At 53.0% G+C, this 21902-nt stretch overlaps 1 protein-coding gene across 2 annotated transcripts in view; it reads left to right on the forward strand.

Annotated features, from left to right (window-relative positions):
- Vipr1 (vasoactive intestinal peptide receptor 1) overlaps positions 1-16597 on the forward strand; it is a 30239-nt gene extending 13642 nt beyond the window's left edge. The window contains exons 3-13 of one of the 2 annotated variants that reach the window (NM_011703.4): positions 1690-1797; positions 3810-3916; positions 4605-4711; positions 5039-5171; positions 8167-8320; positions 8791-8851; positions 9095-9164; positions 9452-9543; positions 12077-12206; positions 12402-12443; positions 13017-16597. In NM_011703.4, the coding sequence (NP_035833.2) occupies positions 1690-1797; positions 3810-3916; positions 4605-4711; positions 5039-5171; positions 8167-8320; positions 8791-8851; positions 9095-9164; positions 9452-9543; positions 12077-12206; positions 12402-12443; positions 13017-13208 (1196 nt within the window). In that variant the 3' untranslated portion in view covers positions 13209-16597. The remainder of the gene's footprint in view (positions 1-1689; positions 1798-3809; positions 3917-4604; positions 4712-5038; positions 5172-8166; positions 8321-8790; positions 8852-9094; positions 9165-9451; positions 9544-12076; positions 12207-12401; positions 12444-13016) is intronic. The other variant, XM_006512068.4, reaches the window with a different exon arrangement.
- The last annotated feature ends 5305 nt before the right edge of the window (positions 16598-21902 follow it).

Raw genomic sequence — 21902 nt, forward strand, 5'->3', positions numbered from 1 at the left:
GTTAATGGAGGGTGCGGGGCACAGGACTTTATTAGCCTTCAGTGGAGGTGCCACCTGACTGCTGCAGCACAGGGAGGCCGCCCCCTCCCACCTCACTCCCTTCCTTGGCTGCCACCTGACCAAGGTACTGAGAGCCTGCTATTCCCCCAAGTGGGTGCATTCCTTCACCTTCTCTTCCGGGCCCCCTTCTTGAGAAGTTGTGAACCTTCGGACTTGGGCTGGTCTGGGCTTGGCCCAGCTGGCAGTGACTTTGACTCTGGGGTTGGGTTTCCTGAGCAAATCTGTATATAGGGCTGGTAACATTGCAAAGAGACTTACACCCTCAAGAGGGGGGTCTGGAGGCGTCATCTCACCACAGGGGCACCCATTTTTTTAGAACCGCTGGAGACAGCCCTTGGCATCCTCACCAGCCCATCTCAAACACTAGTAAATCTTCACTCACCGCCAGACTGCAATGCTTTGCAAGCTCTGTGAAGAGCCAGATGCCAACCAGTATGCTCCACTGTACCCGGAATCCTACAGCAAACATCTCCAGCGCTGCCATTACTATTATAAAACAAAATTCAAATGGTGCACACGTGTTTTTAAACAGTGACGGTCTCTAACAGAGCCTCTTGGGATGGATCTTGCTTTTTTTTTTTTTTTGAATGTGGATTAATAGCCTTGTTTGTGTCGAGAAGGCAGGCTCAAACTGCGGGGCTCAATTGCTTGAAAAGTGCTGCTGGTAATTTGGTAATATAAGATTTTGAAATCTAAATGTCTGTTTTCTTACAAACCGTAAAAGTGAAGGCCATTCATTGTGCTGCTGGAAATATATACGACGCTCTATAAAAGAAAGCACAGAAAGGAGAATGGTTTATAATCAAATGTCCTGTGCATGTGCAGGCGTGATGGCAGTAAAAGATAAGAGGGGACGACGGTCTGAAGGTTGTGCCTATAAATACAAGCTCTGGGAACGGGAGAGCTATAAACGTAGATTGAAGTCTAAGCCGTGCTCCTCTCTGACTCAGATACCACAGGCACTGCAGCAGGTGACATGGCTTCCGAAACTTCAATCAGCTCTCATTAACGTCCAGAACAAAGTGGAGTGCAGGCTGTGTGCTCCCTGTTCTCTGTGACTGCTTTCCCGGAACGCTCTACAGAACTAAAGCCACTGCTCCGAGGACTTGCATGCCAGAGCCTCAGCTCCTGCCATTCAAAAAGACAGACACCCATACAAGTGCTCATCCAGAATGAGAGACAGTTTCCCATCGGGCAGAACCAGCTAGGCTCCCTGCCTGGCATCTCTGCTGCTTGTCCATCAAATGGGCAAGTAGCTCAGTTGGCAGTTAGTGTGCACAACAAGTCCTGGGTTTAATCTCCAGCACCATATAAACTGGACATCGTGGTGCACACCTGTAATCTCAATAGAACTCAAGAGACAGAGACAGGAGGACCAGAAGTTTAAGGTCTCCTTCAGGACCAGCCTTGGCTACACAAGATCCCATTTAAAATAAACAAATAAATGACGCCATGTAGCGAAGCTCTGTCCCTTATGGAGAGAGGACACTCTTCCTGTCAGAACAGGACCTGTGCCTCCTCTGCGTAGGTGCAGCCTCCACTCAGACAGGAGCCCCTCTAAGGAAAGGAGGAGGAAGAGTCCTCACCATGCTCATGTGATGACACGTGCCCTCTGCCTTCACCCCACAGGCTGCAGCAAGATGTGGGACAACCTCACCTGCTGGCCAACGACCCCTTGGGGCCAGGTGGTAGTCCTGGACTGCCCCCTCATCTTTCAACTGTTTTCCCCCATTCACGGTAAGAGCCCTGGGCTGAAGGTCAGAAGCTGTGAATGGGGCCGGCTAGGGGGCTTTGCCACTTAAGGAAGTGGGAAAGCTGTCTGAGGGACTAGAAAAAACTGGGGACTTCGTGGCCAAGAATGGCATTGGGTCTGGAGAGGAGTTGTGGGATTTGATTAGCTCTTCACATAGAGATAAGCACGTGGGAAGGGCTTGCTAAATATTTGCTCAGCAATTGATAACTGATTGACGGGCAGGTCTGATTGAGTTATGGCTCCCATGTTCTTGTTGTCTTGGTTGTGACTCAGTCTGTCAAGGCCTGGAACCGATGACCTTTGGGGCCCCAGGAAACCGTCACACAGCTCTGCTTACACATCTTGCCATATTCTATCTGGTCAAACATTCACATGTAAGGGACCTCTAGACCACATTCAGTCAGCATGAATGCGATGGCTTCCATTGCACCAAGCTCTGCTCCACAAACAGCGGGAAGGGACATTCAAAACTGCCACTCGCCTGCCCTCTGGGATCCTCAGTGTTAGCTGGAGACACCTTTAAGTGAGACAATAAACAAATGTGTAATAAATGGGCAGAGTCCCCATGAGGCAGGAAAAGGTGGGGCGGCCCCTGATGCTCTCTGAGATGAGGACCTGAGAGAATGTGAACAGGCTAGCTCTTCCATAGGCATGGCCATCCTCACCCCAGAGTGTACCTGAGTATGAAGATCTAACCCCTCAGTACCCTACAGTCACGTGGCCTTGTGAAGTGAGCAGCCATACTCCATGGGTCCAGTTCATGGGTTCTCTTTGATGGAGAGAAATGGGAGCCTAGAACTAGTGACTGGATCTACCGGGAGCGTGTGAAGGAGGGGATACACAGTTGGCCTTCCATCCCAAGAGGGTCATTTGCAAGAGTGGATAAGGTTGATGCTCACCCCCACTCCTGTGCTTTGGGGAAGCAGGGCTGAGGAAATCAGAGCGCCCCCCCCCCAAAGAGTCTTGTTTCCTATGAGAGATTAAAAAAAAATCAGAGGGTTAGAAGGAAGTATTCTATTGTGGCTGGATAAAATGCCTGCAGGAAGCCTAGGGAGAGAGTTCCGTGGGCAAAACTCTTGCTGTGTACTCATGAGGACCCCAGAGTTCATATCATCAGCACCCTTGTAAGCACAGACACTTGGGGTGCCATCTGTAATCCCCGTATTCTCAAGACAGAGACTCCAGTTAAAGGCAGAGCTGCCCGATGCAAAAAGAAAATCCCGTGGTTTGGTGAGTTAATAAGGACCCCAGTTGGCAAGCTACTTGGAGGTACAGAGCCCAGACACAGCATCCAGTCTGGCAGAGGTACCATTGAGGCAAGACAGAGGACCAGGTACAGATGGACGGACAGACAAATTGATGAGTGGGCAGATGGGTAGATGGGAATTTGAATGGGCCATGCTGAGCAGTGGGAAACATGCTGAGTGTCAGCTGGAAAGACAGTAAGGCATTCTGTATCCCCTGATATACACACTGGCTCAGATGACAGCTCAGTGGGGCCACCGTAGAGTTAGGCGTCCCGTTCTTCACAGGGTTCAGGTGAGGGAGTTTTGCACCCTTCATTGGTCTGCTGTGTTTGACAATCTCTTGCCTGGCTCTTCTGACATGGACTTAATGGATCCACAGGCCCACATGTTCCTAATGTTCTCTGACATTGTAGATTGTGACACCTTTCTGTTCGCATGACTGAGTTGCTCATCTGCCTGTGCCTTCAGTTGGTGCTGGACAGGTGGTGACTATGTACACAGACCAGAGTCTTTCTGCCTCTGCGCTTGAGCTAAAATAGGAGCCAAAATCTGTTTTGCAAAATGAGTTGCAGTGACATCTGCTGAGTCTCTCATCCGGACAGCAGGGCCCTCAGTGGCCCCGCAGGAGCCTCTCCCTGCCTCAAGTGTCATAGAACGGGAGCCAGGCAGCACCATGGACAAACAGAATGGGACTGAGCTCTGGTCTGCCTCCTGGCTCTCTACTCAGTTTTCTCTTCGCCTGCTTCCAGGCTATAACATCAGCCGTAACTGCACTGAAGAAGGCTGGTCACAACTGGAACCTGGCCCCTACCACATTGCCTGCGGCCTGAATGACAGGGCATCTAGTATGGATGAGGTGAGGGGGTCTTGTGCCTCTGTAAATCCTGGGGTCCACCCTCTTCAAGTTCACATCGCCCAAGACCCATCCCTGGCTCCTCTAACAAGGTACACACAGGACTTTTCTTGAGGATCACACCCAAGGGGGGCTAGCCCCTGAGGAGCCAAAACTGAAACAGAACTCCCAAGCTGGTTTCTCTCCCTCTCCCCCTCCCCCTCCCCCTCCTCTCTCTCTCTCTCTCTCTCTCTCTCTCTCTCTCTCTCTCTCTCTCTCTCTCTCTCTCTCTCTCTCTCCCTCTCTCCATCTGTAGTCCCAGCACTTGGGAGGCTGGGGAAGAAGATCATGAGTTTGAGGCTAGCCTGAGCTATACAGAGAAACTCTCAAAATTCTATTTTAAAAAATGAGTGATTGGCAGGTGGGAGTTGTGAGATCTCCACTCTTTGACATGCTGACGTCCGTCATGCAGAGCAGAGAGAAGAATCCGTTCACTTCCTATTACCCTCTGGGCACAGTGTCCATTTGTCCATGAAAACTGGGCTTAGTGAGTACCACTCAGCTGCTCTTGGGAGTCCTAAGCTCATCTTTCTTAAGTTAGGCAGGGGCAGCAGGCAGAGCATATATCTGACCCATTCCCATCAACAGCCCCAGTTTTGAGCTCCCCCCACCCTTGAATGCCTACCCGAAACCTTTGCCTGCCTTCCCACAGCAGCAACAGACTGAGTTCTACGATGCAGTGAAGACCGGCTACACCATCGGCTACAGCTTGTCCCTTGCCAGCCTCCTGGTTGCCATGGCTATCTTGAGCCTGTTCAGGTGAGACCAAGCCCCAGGCAGCTCACAGTCTCTGCCCTTGCCCCTGCTAGCCCAGCCATCCCAACCCCGACAGCAAGTGGCCAAGATGTGGCCTCTAGAGCAGTCTTTGTCCCCTTTCCTATACATTGGGCACCAGAGGTAGAGCCTGCCAAAACACTCTCGATGCACAGGAGGTTGGGGACTGGGCATGTGTCATCTTGTTAGGCAGGGCCTGTAACCTGGAGGCCACATCTCCTCTCACCTCCTTGCCTAAAGCATGGCCCCATGCCAGCCAGGATGGGGTGGTCCAAGGCCCCTCTGCATCCCAGGTGTACCTGCCCCTTGCAGGAAGCTGCACTGTACTCGAAACTACATCCACATGCATCTCTTCATGTCCTTCATCCTGAGGGCCACCGCCGTCTTCATCAAGGATATGGCCCTCTTCAACAACGGGGAGACAGACCACTGCTCTGAGGCCTCGGTGAGGACCCACCTACCCCACACTTCCTCATTATCCTTCTGTTCCTCGCCTTCCTCCTCCTCCTCCCCCTCCCCTCCCCCTCCCTGCCCCTCCTCTCTCCTTAGGGACAGAACCACACACCCCTTGCCCGGTTGTCAGACTGTACTCCCCTTTCCGGTTTCTGGGCCATTTGGGGGGTTCATATATTTGTTAGTAAGAAATGCAAGTGGGTTCCTTGTAGTCAGTGCCCAGAGGCTCATCACAAGTTTCCAATCTGGCCTCAGGCCACTCCCTGCCTCAGTTTCCCCATCTGTACAAGTCCTCCCCACACATTCCTCCCAGCTCAGTCCTCTGTCCCCTAACAGCCCAGATGTTGCTCCCATACCAATGTCCTTCCCTACCTGCTCTTGCTGCCTGCCCCCCTCAGCCCTGTCCTGGGCTTTCCTAGGGTCAGAAGGCTCAAAGACCCTCTGAGGAGGCTGCCAGGCATGGACGGGGGAGTCTGTCTCTGTCTCTGTATTTGGTTTTTTGTTTTTTGTTTTTTTTTTTTCATTGCTGTGACAAGATGCTCTACAAGCACAGTGGAAGGAGAGCTTTTGTTGGTTTTGTTTGGTGTGAGCTGCAGCCCAACATGATGGGAAGGTGTGGAGGCAGGAGCAGTAGGCAGCGGGTCACATGACACCCACCATGGGGCAGCAGAAAGATGAGCAGAGAATGCTCAGCTCATTTTCTCCTTTCTATTCAGCCTGGGTCCCCAGCCCACAGGGCGGTGCTGGCCACCTCTGAATTAACAAAATCCAAGAGCTCCCTCTCAGTCACGCCCCGGGTATGCCAGCTTCTGTCAGGTTGACAATATTAACCACCATAGTGTCCACAGAACTCATAGGTCTCCACCCTAGGACACAGATTAAAGGGGGGGCTCCTACACTGTGTTCTGAGGACGCATGGCCTCTGAGTGAGCCCAGGGAGGCAGCACACTGCTTCCAGATCAGCGGTGGGATTCCCAGGATAATGGGGTCTCAAGTGGGGAGAAAATCCCAGGGTGACCCCCACAAGCTGGAGCCAAGAGGAGACCAGAGAGAGAGGCCTGCAACCTCCAGAGAGCTTGTAAAGCTGATAGGGCCCGCCAGCTTCTGGAGAGACTAGAGTGTGACCCAGGAAAGGACTTCCCAATCCTAGGCAGGAGAGAGAAGGTTGCTCCGTGAGGATGCCTCACAGACAAAGGGGAGCGGGAATGGGGTGGAGGGTGTGGGGGGTGGAGGGGCAGCCCAGGTTCTGTGTTCAGGAGAAGTAGAAAATAAATGGTGCCTGTGAGAGGGTGACCTGAAGCTATGGAATGAGTGTTTCCTGGAGGAGACCTTCACCCTTCACTCAGGTCATGTCAACTAGACCACTCTGAGTCCTTGATCGCTCTGCTCCGTGGCTCACGGATCTCCTGTGGTCCTCCTCACCAGCTCCTATGGCTCCCAGGAGGAAGAGCACCCTGGCCTTTCTCCCTCCTTAGTTTTTTATCACTGTGATAAGCACCATGACCAAAAGCAACTGAGGAGAAAAAGGGTCATTTCATTGCATAGCTCACAGTCCATCATCCAGGGAAGCCAGGGCAGGAACCTGAGGCAGGAACAGAAGCAGAGGCCATGGCAGAATGCTACTTACTGGTTTGCTCCTCACGGCTTGCCCAGCCTGCCTTCTGATAGTGCCCTTCACCACCTGCCTGGGGATGGCACTGCTATGGTGACCTGAGCCCTCCCCCATCAGTCATCCATCCAGGAAACGCCCTACAGCCTTACTCACAGGCCAGACTGGTGGGGACACTTTGTCAATTGAGGTTTCTTCTCCCAAGCAGACAGCAGCTTGTGTCGAGTTGACAGGAAACCAGGCAGCACACCTGTTCTACCCTCCAGCCTTCTCCACACTGTCTCTGGGTCCCCTCCAAAGCCTCAACCCACACCTATGGTCAGGGAGCTCTCGAAGTCTCCAGCAAGAATTCACCCTCGGGCTCCCAGCTCCTCCCAGGACTCACTGGAGGACAGGGCGCAGGGAGCAGTGGGCAGGCTGTGAGGAGGGGGATGGGGGCGGTGAGAAGAGAACAATATGGAGAGAGGAATGAAGACAGGGCTGTTGAAGGGAGCAAGGAGGTGGTTACCTAGGAAGGGCTGTGTGAGTCCTGGGCTGGCCCAAAAGTGGATGGGCAGATGAATGGATAGATGGGTGCTGTGTGGGCGAGTGGAGAGACAGCTTAAGTGAGTGGGTGTGGAGACAGCTTAGGTAAGTGGGTGGTTGATGGATGAGCAGATAGAGTTGATGAATGGATGTCTTGGTGGTAAATGAATGGCCGAGTTGTCATGAGTGGGGAGGTCAATAAATGTATAAGTGGCCAGGCATGGTAGCTCACACCTATAACCCCAGATGCAAAAGGCTGCGAGTTGGAAGGCAGCCAGGGCTACATAGTGAGTTCTAGACCAGCCTGGTTACAGTGTGAGATTGACTGAAAACCCACTCAAGCACAAATAGACAAATGTCTGGTAAAGGGGCAGGTGGGTAGGCAGACAGGAACCTTTGACATTGTGACGCCATGTTGTTACCAGTCAGGTTCATGCTGGAGACCTCAAAATGCAGTTACCAGAAATACGACCAAAAAAAAAAAAAAAAAAACCCTAACATTTTAAACAAGCTTACCATTTTGTGTTGGACTGCATCCATGGCTATTCTCAGCCACATGCAGCCAGCCACACACTGAGGATTGGACATGCCCAGAGACACTGGGATCCATAGCCAGAAGACGTGCAGAAGACACACTGACAGATGGATAACTTAAATAGCCAGCTCCGCCAAAAGTGCCCAAGGATATAAAGTCAAGATCACAGGAAAACCCACTGCACAGGTTTGAAAAGCCTGGCTGCAAGCTGACAGCATCCAAGTTGGCTGGGCACAACTGTGTTTGTCGCCCCCCAAACCAGAGGTTGGGCAGCGAGGGACCTGCCACCCCTGAACCTCCCTCTGCTCCTCCCCACAGGTGAGCTGCAAGGCAGCAGTGGTTTTCTTCCAGTATTGCGTCATGGCCAACTTCTTCTGGCTGCTGGTCGAGGGCCTCTACCTACACACCCTGCTGGCCGTCTCCTTCTTCTCTGAGCGGAAGTACTTCTGGGGGTACATACTCATCGGCTGGGGTATGGTACCAGGGAGGGGGCGAAGATGGGGAAGCTCCCTGGGAGGTGGGAGGGTACAACCCTAGCCTACTTATGAGGTTCTCCACCGACATTCATGAATGTCCCCAGAATGCGTGACCCTGGGGTCCTTCCCAGCCTCCTACGGCTGCTTTACAGTGCAGAGCCTGAACAAAAACCATCTACTCCCCCTTTCTGATCCTGACACACAGGACTACTGTCCATCTATAAGGGGTTCAAATCAGAAAGAAAACAAAAAAAACTTAAGTGGTCACAGACCCTCAGGCATATATCGTCACTAAATCTAAGAGAGTCTTTATATGGTATACATGAACAACTTGAACACTGTAGGTAGAAGCCCTAAGTGTTCTACCCTTCCTTCTCCTCCCCTCTCTTTGGTTCCTTCTCCAAACCCTCTCCATGTGCTCTCTGCTCCCATTTCCTTCTCTTCCTTTCTCCTTTGCCCCTCACAGGAGTGCCCAGTGTGTTCATCATGATATGGACGATTGTCAGGATCCATTTTGAGGATTTCGGGTGAGCTGCTGTCCCTTCCCTTCCCTCTGGCTGCTATCATTTGGGGGTCAGAGTCCCTGGGCGTGATGCTGCTACCAAGGTTTGGCAGGTAGACAGACAGACCACAGCATGAAGCCCAAAGTAAGAGGCTGGAGGAAGATGTGGGAAGTGGCAGATTCTGGGCTTGGGGGCAGAGCCAAAGGCACCTGGGGGATGGGTTACTCTCAGGCTGAGGACTTCTCTCACCCAAGTCTCCACGTTCAGGTGCTGGGACACCATCATCAACTCCTCACTGTGGTGGATCATAAAGGGCCCCATCCTCATCTCCATCTTGGTAAGCCGTCATCTCACTGCTGAGCCCAGAGCACACAGGAAATGAGGGTTAGGTCAGAAAGGAGCCTCAGGTTTCCATCAACCACCCCTGCATCCAGCGTTCCCCCTAGAGCGGGTAAAGTAGAGGGCGGGTCCTCAGGGATGCAAAGGAGAGTCCCAGATGATTTGCCCCAAAGGGAAGAGCCATCAAGAGGTACTATGGAGGGGTGGACAGCACCGGAGAAGAAAACAACCTACCCCAGCTTTCTCTCTCTAAGTGACCAACATCGCGGGTTTGTCATCCAACAGGTGAACTTCATCCTGTTTATCTGCATCATCCGAATCCTGGTTCAGAAGCTACGGCCACCCGACATTGGGAAGAATGATAGCAGCCCATACTCGTGAGTGTGGGCCCAGCAGCCCAGCTCCAAGCTTCCACCCCGGGTCCTCAGATCACTGCCCTACACATGACCTCACACGCCTACAAGTACCCAGAGCCAGACATTACTCTTCCCCATGGCCAGGCTCAGCATCCCCTGCCCATCATCACCAAGCCCTCCACACCTACATCTGCTCTCCTGATGCTCAATGTCCTTCAGGTTCACACTGCTGCCCTAGGGAGCTTGAAGGGAGTGGAAACCCTGTGCCTGCCTCACACACTGTGCAGTCTGACCTATGCCTGGCAGAGAAGGGAATACAACAGATGCCCAGCAGGAGATGTCCTGGGAGACCCCATTCCACATCGAGGCAACCACATTCAGTATTCCCCACTGATAGCTATCACATCCTTACAGAGATCAGGCACAGGCTGAGAGGTCTCCATGCCTCTGCCCGTGTCACACTCGGGATCCGCAGTAAAATGTTCCCAGCTGTACAAAAGACAGATATGAACTTCCTCAGCCTCCAAAGTTGGAGCACACCACTATGGGCAGGAAGAGAGGAGGCATTTTCTTTCCTTGATGCTGTGACAAAATGCCTGACAGGCAATTTAAGGAAGCAATTAGAAACCGTGCTTTAGCTTCTAGCTCAAGGGCACCACTCGTCAAGGCAGAGACTCGGCTGTAAAGCTTAAGGCAGCCAGTCATCCTGCATCCGATCTGAAAGTGAGAGACGAACACCAGCACTCAGCTCACTTTCTCCTTTCTATTCAGTCTGAGACCCCAGCCCACGGGACGGTGCCACCGATAGTCAGGGTGGGTCTTCCCACCTCAACACCATCCAGAAATCCCCTCTCAGATATGCCCAGAGGTTTGTCTCCTCCGTGATTCTAAGTCCTGCTGGTAATTGATATTAATCATTGCAAGGGCCGTAATTCACTGCTTGAAAAGAGGAGGGGCACTGGGAAGGCCAGCAAGTTTCTATGGAAATCAGAGCTTGCAGGCACGTGAAGGAAACATAAAACATGACCGGGGCACCCTTGCAAAGGCCCGAAGAACCTTTACACTCACAGTGGCAATGGAGAACAGACCCACCATGCAGGCCACCCCACAAGGGCCATCCAGTCCTGGGATCCTAGATGTTCTTAACCTGGCCTCCGTTAGGGGAATCTCAGCTGTGGTTGGAAGATTTCCCACTGGAGGAGTCACGAGCTGCTGGATTTGGGATTCTGTTCTGGAGCCCTGTGACGGTCGGGCCTGAGGCTGACGCTTCCTCCCATTCCTGGTGTGACAGCATTCTGTCCCTAGCAGGCTGCATGGGCAGGACAACCCTCTCTTTCCCAGAAGGAGACGTGCGTGCGGGGCTTGCCCACTGCCGGGAGGCAGCACTCCTGTCCCACACGCGCACACGGGTGTCCTTTACCTCAGCGACCTTGTTTCCCAGAAGTCCAGCTGCAACGGGCTAGAATCTGGGGGACAGAACCCAAACTGGTCGTGGCCAGGTCTGTGTGGGTGAGATGGAAAGGAACAGCTGTCGCAGACAGAAGGGGGAGCTGGAGCTGGCAATCCCCAAGGAGGGGCTGTCAGTTCCCACTCTCAATTTAAAGAAAGCCTCCATCTGTCAGACTCTGAGTATGGGATGGGTTCATGGCCAAAGAGGTGTGGCTGGGAGCCAGGCCCAAGAAGGAGGGAAGGTCTAGGTTGCATCTGCATGGGGTGGGATCTCAGAACCAAGGCAGGAGAGGCAGGGGCAAATGTGTTTCTATCCCACCCACATCCACCCTGACCTATTTTCTGCCAGGGAATTAGGAAACTGTGGCCCTTACCGCCTGGACCAGCTGTGAGGTCTGCTGAGTATACACAGTAGAGGGCCTTAGCAGTAGATAGAGGGAGTGCTGGCCCCGCTGGCACCAGGGCAGAGGGAAGACAAGCTGGCCTTTTGGAGCAGGACTCTGCACTGCTAGAGATGCGGGAGGGAAGCGGTCTCAGGGAAAGAGGCAACCCCTAGAGACAGGGCCACAGAGGAAGAGCAGGAGCCACAAGTGTGCACACACTAACTAATGAGCAGGCCTAACAGCGAGTGCTCCTCACCCTCCTGCACACCGGGCACATGTGGCCAGCCCTGGAGCTGGGAAGGCTCCATTCCTAGGAGCTAGTGTCCTTGGAGACACCCACAGCACTTCCGAGGAGACAGCATCCCCGAAGCGTGACATCGCCTCACTCTTCAGCTGGGGACACAGACCAGAGGGGGGGGGGACCGACCGGGAAGTCTTGCCTCCTGAGTCTTACGTAACACATCATACTTGGTGGCCTTCCTCCAGAAGGGGGAGAAAGAAGGGAGTTTAATTCTCTCGTGTGCTTTCCCCAGGCAAGGAGGTAGGGGGACAGGAGAGCGGTATCACTGACAGACAGGGGACAGGATAGAGTGGGCATGCCGTGGGGATGGGGCAGCCACTGTTCATCCTCACAGGGTCTGGTCACTATTGCATTTGGTATACCCACACCCATCTCCCCATGTGGCTATACATACCCACACCCTACCTCTCCCTGTCCCCAGGAGGCTGGCCAAGTCCACACTTCTGCTCATCCCTCTGTTTGGAGTTCACTATGTCATGTTTGCCTTCTTCCCCGACAACTTTAAGGCCCAGGTGAAAATGGTCTTTGAACTCGTCGTAGGGTCTTTCCAGGTATGAACGTGGGCCTGAGGAATTCACCTCAGCTGCCGTGGGCCCCAGATTCCAGTCATAAGTTCTGGATAAGCACCCCCATTGTGCTCAGTGCTTTCCTTAAGCAGGGGTGAAGGGGCTGTGGGGAAGTGGGGTGGGGTGGGTGGGGCTGGGAGTGCCTGCAGTCCTTTTGCCTCACCTCCTCTTCCTCCTCAGGGTTTTGTGGTGGCCATCCTCTACTGCTTCCTCAATGGCGAGGTGAGTGCCTCCCACATCCTGGTGGGCAGGCTCAGGGTCTACAAACCTCGATGGGATCCTGGAGAGCAAGGGCAGTTAAAAGCTTGCCTCTCTCCAGGGTGGTTCTCAGATTGCAGCGCCCTAGTTGCCTACAGTCTCATTTAAAATGAACCTTGATTGACCCTAGGACCTGAGGACTTAAAGCCTGCACTTTTACAAGCCCTGGGTGGGTTTTAGAGCGGGGATACTGTGCGTATCAGAGGTGAAGAATACTTACAGCTAAATGGGTGTGGGTTATTTGGGAATAAGACATCGAGGGAAGGTGCAGTTACTGCCACAAACAAGTGCGTGCCTGGATGAAAAATTGGGGTACACTCCACAGGCAGCACCCCTCTGCCTCCCTATACTGCATTTTGTGACTTTCTGCATCCCATCTTCCCTCTCTCCAAGATCCTGAGTTGATTCTCTGGCTCCCAGCCCTGTCCCAAGCCTCCCAAGATAGCATCCAGGCCTTTCAACTTAAGTTAGGGAACATCTATAGCCTGCCTAACAACGCTGCTCTGGAGACTAACTAACCACCCTTCCCGCCCCTAGGTGCAGGCAGAGCTGCGACGGAAGTGGCGGCGTTGGCATCTGCAGGGCGTCCTGGGCTGGAGCTCCAAATCACAACACCCGTGGGGAGGCAGCAACGGCGTCTCGTGCAGCACACAGGTGTCCATGCTGACCCGCGTCAGCCCGAGCGCGCGCCGCTCCTCCAGCTTCCAAGCGGAGGTCTCCCTGGTCTGACCGCCAGAGGCCGCCAGGCCCCTTCGCACCCTCCCCACGCCAGCCCCTGGAGCAGAGGTCTGCAGCGACGCCGCTGGCTCCAGCCTTTTGTAGGGACACAATCCTTTGCTGCAGCCAGGACCCGGTCCATGCTAGCTGGAGAGCTGGGAGGTCTAACCCTGGAGGATGCAAGGAGGAACCAGCATCGGACTCCACCACCCAAGGCTGCTCTGCCAGTCATGCGCACAACATCTGCATTCACCTCCTGGAAAGCAAACCGCCTGCCCTCAAAGCTTTGGAACTCTGAGGGCAAAAGGTTCCGCCCCGTCGGTGCCTAGAATTCCACTGGGGCGCTCAAGTCGCTTTGGGTTAAGCGTTGCCATTGAGACTCCTCTCTGAGGATGCAGCCCCCTCCCTCCGTTTATCTGCCAGCTCTTCCGGGTGGGTGAGTTCTTCTACCTCAGGCAGATATGGTTGTGACCTGGAGTTTCAGTTTGGGGATCACAGCTGTGTTGCGGTCCTCCCTCAGGATGGAATTGCCCCAGTGAATCGTCAGACCTGGGAGCTCAGGGACCTATCTCTGGGGAGGAGGGGTGGGGAGAAGGCAGCCCTGCCCGTGCTCACCAAGTGACTTTGTCCATCAAGTAGGACCAGTCCACTAGCCTTATGTACAACCAAAGCAATAGCGAGCTGCCGCCTCTGGGCGCTTATCTACACACCAACCACTGCTGCAAGGGTCAGAGGCATGAGCACACAGGCCCCTTGATCCTGGGCCACCCTGATATCACTGGTAGTGATACTGAGTCCTGTGAGAGCAGGTATCCTTTCCTGTTGCTAAAGACTACCTTTTTTACATATTGTGGTCTGCTGGATTCTCTGGGGGTCGCATTACCATAGATGCTATTGCCACCCTCAGTCTCCAGTTCCTGTGGAGAGTGATTATGTCTGACATAAAAGCCTGGGGAGGGGGCAAGGCATCTTATGCCTCCCTCCATCTTTATAGCGATAATGGCTTCTAATCCAAACTGGTGTCAGCGGGCTCTTCTCAGAGCTGCACCAGGCTTGTATGACAATAAACATTGGCTCTAGCAGGCTTGGTTCCCCTAGCCACTGTGGGTCTCCTGCTTCTTCTAAGCAGCTGTGTCACCTCTGCTCTAGTGAGAGATGACCCTTCTGGCTTTGGGCAGGAGCCCCACACAAGAGCCTTTGATTCACATGTAAATGTGAAGAGGTTGTGACAGGGGTCCGTTGTGACCCTCCCTCCCCTAAACCCATCTGGGAGGAGACAGATTCTGCCTCAGACCAAATCAAAACAGCCAACAGAGCTGTCACAGCCAGCAAGGGTTCGACATCATTCCTGAAAACACAGCAAACAGGAAATGCAGCAACCAGGTCGCTGCTGCCTAGGAGCCAACCAAGAGGGCTCAATAATGGAGATTCCCCAGCACAAGTGAGAAGAGGCCAGTCTGGCTAATGGAAAGGAGTAGACAGAGCAGTGGGGCAAAGCAGGTGACATTGGTTGGTCAGTGAGAGACAGCTAGCTCCCAAGGGTTTGTGCAAACACACTTGTGTAAACTTGTGGGTGTCAGGCTGGTGTAAAGAAGCCAGCATGGGCTAGCAGAGGTTCAAACCTGCCTGCCATACCCCATTCAAAGGCTGCTGCACCCAGTACCAACCCCCTGCCTAAATGAATGGGACCAAGATTTCCCCAGCAGTGCTGTGTTGTGGCACCAGCGTAAGGCGCAGGGCCCTGGGAGAGCAGCAGTTACCAGCCAAGAGGACAAAGTGAGTAAAACTCAAAGTGTGTTCAAGAGAGGACGAGCAGAGTTAGGAGGTGAGAGGCTAATTGGAGGGCATTTCGGAATAAAGAGAGACTTGGGAGGCTTGGGTGAGGAGCTAAGAAAACTTGTGCTGGCATCCTAGGTTAGTGACAGCCCTGGGACTTCCAGGACACCCAGGACCTTTTGGCAGGCGAACTCATCTCTATCGCCATCTAGTGGGCACTTCAAAGACTTGACCAACTTTGGCCACCTTAGGGCTTCCTATTGTCAAGTAGGTCTCACCCTGGGAGACAACCAACAACGAAAGCATGGCTCCATTACTGAGCTCCCAAGAGTGGTGTGTGGACCATACGTAAGGCTTGCCCCACACCTCGCCCTCAGGCCAAACCACTGGCCCCTTGTGAGTCTTGCCTTGACCCAAAAGGACCTGATGGAACCCAGCCCCTGGTGGCTCCTTAAAACTGAACCCTACCCACAATCTCCAAGGACAAAGGCTAGTTAGCTGAAGCGGGTATGGACAGGGATCCGTAAATCTGAGTCCAGAGAAGGTTCGTTCTGTGGGAAAGGCTTGTTCACAGGCAGTCCTCCCACTCAGGACACAGCCTGTCGGAAGAGACTGGATTACCGGCTAGCAGAACAGCACTGAGGTGTTTGAGGGCTGGGAGTGGTCCTAGAATCCCAAGGGAATGTGTTGGGTGTCAGGGACACCCAAGTTTGGGGGGCACTTGCCAGTAGAGACAAAGAGAAGGTCTATCCTTCCGATGAGGCTGAGAGATGGGGAGTGGTTAGTTAACACAGAGAAGGACCCAGGTCTGGAAAGGGTGCCAGGCCATCCACAGGAAAGAGAGGAGGTGAGACAATGGCCTGGTTTGGGACCAGGTGCTGAATGTTGTGTCTGCAGGGTATCTGAGAAGAGCCCCTCTAAGGCGGTTAGAAATTACAACCTAAAGGGACAGAGGGCAGGAAGACCAAAGCAGTCCCTTTGGAAGGAACAGTGAGTGTCCGGGCAAGTCCCCAGGCACCCCATGGGGTGTGCTGGGCACAGTCTGGAGAGGAGACTGACTCAGCCCCTCCATCCTAGCTGCCACACAGGGTCTGTTTTAATGAGCAGTGGCCAGCTTCCCTACCCCCATGTGGGAACAAGAACAGCTCTTATCTCTCTGGGGGAAGGGGAAGGGGCGGGACCACAGCTGGCAGTCATTAAACACCCTGCTCTAGGCAGGGATGGCCAAGATATTAATAGCTTCGGGAGTCTATGGCCCCAAAGACTTGGCCTCCCAGGAAAAGGACAGAGCAACCGCAGCAGGCCAGAGGGATGCGTCAGGAGGCCATCTTGGCAATGCCCCAGCCTCCACACAAGGCAAATGGGATAACCAGAAAATAGAGAAGGAAAAGTCATTGTAGAGGCAGATGCTGAACCCAGCTTTCCAGAACCCCTGGTCGTGCCTCAGATATTCTATATCTTGTCAAAGATGGGGTCATTTGGCTGTGCCCTACCTGGAAACACAAAAAGAGTCGATCCAGTTAGCAGTCCTGATTCCGTCTTGACATATTGTTTATCCTGTATTTTTGCATTAATTTTGATATTTTAAAATACTGCATTAAAATATTATTTACCTTGAGTCCTGAGCTGCTGTTTTGTTTACCCGCTTAGATGCTGCCCCCCTCAGAACTGCCTCAATAGTGTCACACCCTAGCCCTTGTCACAGCCCAGGAGTCTCAGTATCCCTGACTTCCCGGATGCCACTGTGGTGCAAGCATTGGAGCATACAGGCTGGTCATTTGTGTTTCCACAAAGGACCAGGGTGATGCCAACTAGACGGGACAGCCCCAGGGCTAAAGGCTCATGTCAGCGTAGACCCCAGTGTTTCCGCTTTCCTTCTCAGTTAGTGCTCCCTGGTCTGTGAGATGCCTGCCAATGTTTGAGCACCGTTTTCCCAGAAGCCCATCCACAGGAAGGAAGGAGAACACCCTTATCCAGAAAGACAGTCCATCTAGAACTTACCTTCTGTCGAGCACAAGGATGAGGAGGATGGGTCACGAGGTCACCCTGTCAATGTCCACACAGGACCTAAGGGATAATGGGTGTCAAGAGGAGGAATTCAACTTGACATAAACTAGAGACACACAGGAAGAGAAAGTCTCAACTGAGAAACTGCCTCCATCAGATTGGAGCTGCCTCCATCAGATTAGAACTGCCTCCATCAGATTGCCGTCGAGCATGCATGCCTGTGGGGGCATTGTTTTGATGGAGGAGGATCTAGTCCACCCATGGTCACCCCTGGGCCTGTGGGCCTAGGTTGTGTACAGAAGCTAGCTGAGCAGAGGCAGGAGCAAGCCAGTGACATCATTCCTCCATGGTCTCTGTTTCAGTTCCTGCCTCCGATTCCCTCAGTGATACATTTTAAAGTGTTGATTTGATTTGGGTAAAGTGTTTTGTCACAACCACAGAAAGCAAACTAGGACAGACAAGCTTCCATAAAGCAAGTTGATTCATTTTTTAAATCTAGCTCGGTCTCCTTTTGTGGCTCTCTGGGGACATGTGTGGTCTTTGGCTGCCTTCACTTGAGTTGCTTGGTTTATGTGCCTTAGAGCTGAAGACACGGAGCCAGCCATGGCTCAGGGCGGGGACAGGCTTTGGGCATTTTATGCAGAATGAGAGGCAATGGTTGGGGGCAGGTCAGGGAACACTTCTAGACTTGTGGACGGCGCCCCCAACCCCAGAAAATCCCTTCCAATTTCCCTGTTGCTCATCTATTAAACTAGTAGCAAGAAAGCTCTGTGACCAGCCAGAGCCTGCCAGTGGCCACCATACAGCAGCAAGAACTGTCTTCCCCTTCCTGGGGCCATCCAGTCATCGCCAAAGCTTCTCTCTAGGAGAATCCAGGATGCAGAATCTGGGAGGCGTTCCTGGAGCCTTCCAGACCTGACCGCACACAGGACCACAGAGGGGTCTGGAGAAAAGGCAGGATGCCGCAGTGTGGTGGCTTTACAGTACACATACTCCACAGGGAAGTGAGGAAGGTCTATGGCCAGGAAGCAGGAGCGAAGGTTGGAAGTGGAGAAAGACTAACGGAGCCGGCCACCCATAGAGCGACTGGGATTCTGAGGAGCTGGCAGAGCATGCCTGAGGGGCAGAAAAGAAGTGTCAGCCATGACTGTCTTTGCCGTTGCCCAAGGTTCGATTAATTACTCCACTGTTGCTGCAGTAAAACAGATGACCAAAGTAACTTAACGAGGGAGAGAGCCTGGCTTGATGTTTTAGAAGGGAGGAGAGGAGGCTGGAGAGACAGACAGCTCAGCAGTTAAGAACACTTGCTCAGAAGAGGTCCTGCGTTCAGTCCCCAGCACTCACACAGGCTGCTCACAGCTGCCTGTAAGTCCAGTTCTAAGGAGATTTGATGCCCTTTTCTGGTCTCCGCAGGTATCTACGCACACGTGGGATTCACTTAGACACACATATACATAACTAAATCACGTAAAAATATTTTTAAGGGGCTGGAGAGATGGCTCAGAGGTTAAGAGCACTGACTGCTCTTCCAGAGGTCCTGAGTTCAATCCCCAGCAACCACATGGTGGCTCACAACCATCTGAAATGGGATCCAATGTCCTCTTCTGGTGTGTCTGAAGACAGCAACAGTGTACTCATATAAATAAAAATAAATAAATCTTTTAAAAAATATATTTTTAAAATAAGAAATAGAGTTTATCACATCCGGGAAGGCATGAGGACTGGAGCGGGAGGCAGTTGGTTGTTAATCACGAGGAAGCAAAGAGATGACAGGAAGTGGTGCAAGGTTTCAACCCACAAGTGTCACCCCCTGTGACCCACTTCCTCCCAAGAGGCCCTACTTCTTAAACACCTTCCAAACAGTGTCATCAGCTGGGGACAAAGTGCTCAAATGCACAAGGCTCTGGAGGACAGTTCATGGTCAAGCGAGCACCGCCTGCACAAGAGGCTGGCGGGTCCCTCCTGGCGCCTGATGCTCTCCACATGGCATTGCTGTGGAAACTGAAGGAAGAGGTGGGTAGGTGGACACGAGGCAGAGCCCGTTGAGGTGTCTGTCTAAACAGAAAAGAACCTGGCACTGAGTAAGGGGTCTTTGAGGGCATTCACCAGCCTTTGTATACAAGATTGTGGCCGTAAGCAGGGCAGTGGTGGCGCACGCCTTTAATCCCAGCCCCTGGGAGGCAGAGGCAGGCGGATTTCTGAGTTCGAGGCCAGCCTGGTCTACATACAGAGTGAGTTCCAGGACAGCCAGGGCTACACAGAGAAACCCTGTCTCAAAAAAAAAAAAAAAAAAAAGCAACCCCCCCCCCAAATTGTGGCCATTAATCACAGCCTGTTCTTTTGACAGGCTCTGGCTGAGCCACCTCCTCTGGGGAACTCCAGTTCCCCTCAGTCTCGGCCTTGCCTCTTTCTATAACCAGGTGTGAGCTGTTTTACCACAGCTTCTAGAGTGGACCCCACCATGCACCAGGTAGCTCCTGCATGAACCTACAAGACCCAGTTTGCTCATGCGCTGTGGCTGTCTGGAGGCTCCAGGCCTCTGGGGCTCCTCTGGGGCTCCTCTGGGGGCTGATGGGCCAGATGATGTTCATGGAGCCAGGCTTTTCCTCCTTTTCTCTCTTTTTAAGGGGACGGGGGGTGGGGATCAGAAAGATCTTATGTAACCCAGGCTGGCCTTGAACTCACTACGTATGAGGTCGACCTTGAACCTCCTGCTTCTATCTCCAGGGTGCTAACTAATATAACAGGTGTGCACCACCACGCCCTGTGTATGCTGTGGTGGGAATCAAACTCAGGGCTTCAGGCATGCTAGGCAAACATGTCTACCAACTGAGCTGCCTCCTCCCACCATTTACAAAATCTTAATATGAACTTTTTGGAAAGGGGATCTGACTAGGCAGCCAAGGTTAGCCTTGACCTTGAATCATCATGCCCAGCTTCCCAAGAGCTAGGCTTTCTGTGGTGCACCAAACTTACCTTCACTCAAATCCTCTTCTATTCAATCTGTAGCTTCCTTTGTCCCTGGAGGCTGCTGGGCTGGAGGAGGGGCTCTTGTTTTGATGGGGAGCGGGGGATGGGGTGGGGAGGGGGCAATACTCCTCTTTATTGGTTTTCAGTTCCCCCCTCAAGATGTTCCAGGTCATGAGACAGGGTGGCCTGTGTCGGAGTTCCCTCTTTCCTTCCCGGCAGTTCTGCACCATCTTTTCCCCACGTCTTCTGGAGATAGAAGTCCCCCTTCCTACCTTTCCCTGGGGACAGAAAAGGGCAGTGGCTTTCAAGATTGAGGATTTAGAATCCCAGCTCTGACTCTGTCATGCCATGCTTTCACATACATTCAGCAGCGTCATGGTGTTAGGGGACATCGTTCATGATGACAGTGAAGTCAGGGAAGGATGCATGCGATGCAGCTGGTGACATGCGTAGAGATGGATGCTGGTGCCCAGCTTGCTTTCTCCTCTTTACTCAGCCTGAGACCCCAGCCCATGGGATGGAGGAATCCACACTCAAAGGACTTGCGTGGGCTTTCCATTCTCAGTTAATCCTGTCTGGAAACGTCCTCACAGATCTACCCAAAGGCGTGTAACTACAAACACGGTCATGGCCATGAAGGATAGCCATCACTCTGGCTCACACTCACTCACCATCACACTGGCTCACACTCGCTCACCATCACACTGGCTCACACTCACTCACCATCACACTGGCTCACACTCGCCATTACACTTGCTCACACTCACCATCACACTGGCTCACACTCACTCACCATCACACTGGCTCACACTCACCCTGTGCAAAGTGGCTGGTGCTGAGGATGAGGGTGAGAGACTATATACCCGGGAGTGATAACAGAGACATATACGGAGCATCACAGAGGAAATAAACAGGCTAGCAGCTGGAGTTAGGGCTTCGTGGTCAGGGAGGCTGCCTCTTCTAGCCACTGACAGGAAGACATGGGCAGGCTGCTTCCCCTTCCTGATAAGCACCATTTCATGGGCCCATAAATCAGAACTGGGGCCCACATACCTCAAGGTCATGTCAAGTCAAATTTCCCAGTCCCCTTCATCAGTGTCTGAGTAAAGAAGGGTGCAGGAGGACGGAGGAGGGCTTAGGGTCTGGGGTGGTCTTCTGCAGGCTCTCAGGTATAGCTACTAGAAGCAGGGCTTTTTCTTAAGCCCTCTGTTGCAGTAGTGACCAAAGGGCACAGACCCTATCAAGCATGTGTAGACCGAGAGGTCCCCTACCCCAAGCTCAACATCCTCTGTGCCAAGTGACAGAGAACAGGCAGCTCTTGAAAAGACTAATATTTACTCTTCAAATGGGAGCTGGCACGGACTGTTTCCTGTGGCTGGTGGCTGGTTCACTCGAGGATGGACACAAAAGGAGACGAGCAGATGTCCCTTCAGATACCAGCAATGAGACAAGATGATGTCTGATGGAGACAGCATGTTCCGAGGTCCCCTTGCACCCAACCCCTCAGCGTGTACACCTCCAGGACAGTGAGCTTCTGTCCTTTGTGAAGCCTGCTGGACGGTCCCGTGAGAAAGTTCACTCTGACTGTCCCCACGTTCCTTGCCTCTGGCCCTTACACTGATCCCTGGGGCCTTGGAAAATGTGCCTGGAACAAGCCCCCAGGGCCATGGTGGTCCTGGTCCACTTCACCAAGCCCCACCACCCTGCCTTCACTTCCTCAGACTCACACTCTGTGCTCAAGCTATTTCTGGGGTGGGAGGGAGAGCTGGCTTTGGGACACCTCTGTCCCCCTACAGCTGTTCGTGTCCTCGTGACGCCTTTCAGCCTCCTGTGGGAAAGTCTCAGCCAGAAAACTACCTCAGTCGGCCCGGATCTGGGGAGGACGCTTCAGCGATGGGGGGGCTGACTGGTGCCCACTGCTGCTTTTCTCCCTTTGAGATGTCCTACTTTCTA

This window comes from Mus musculus, chromosome 9 (assembly GCF_000001635.26).
Source record: "Mus musculus strain C57BL/6J chromosome 9, GRCm38.p6 C57BL/6J".
NCBI classification, from domain to species: domain Eukaryota; kingdom Metazoa; phylum Chordata; class Mammalia; order Rodentia; family Muridae; genus Mus; species Mus musculus.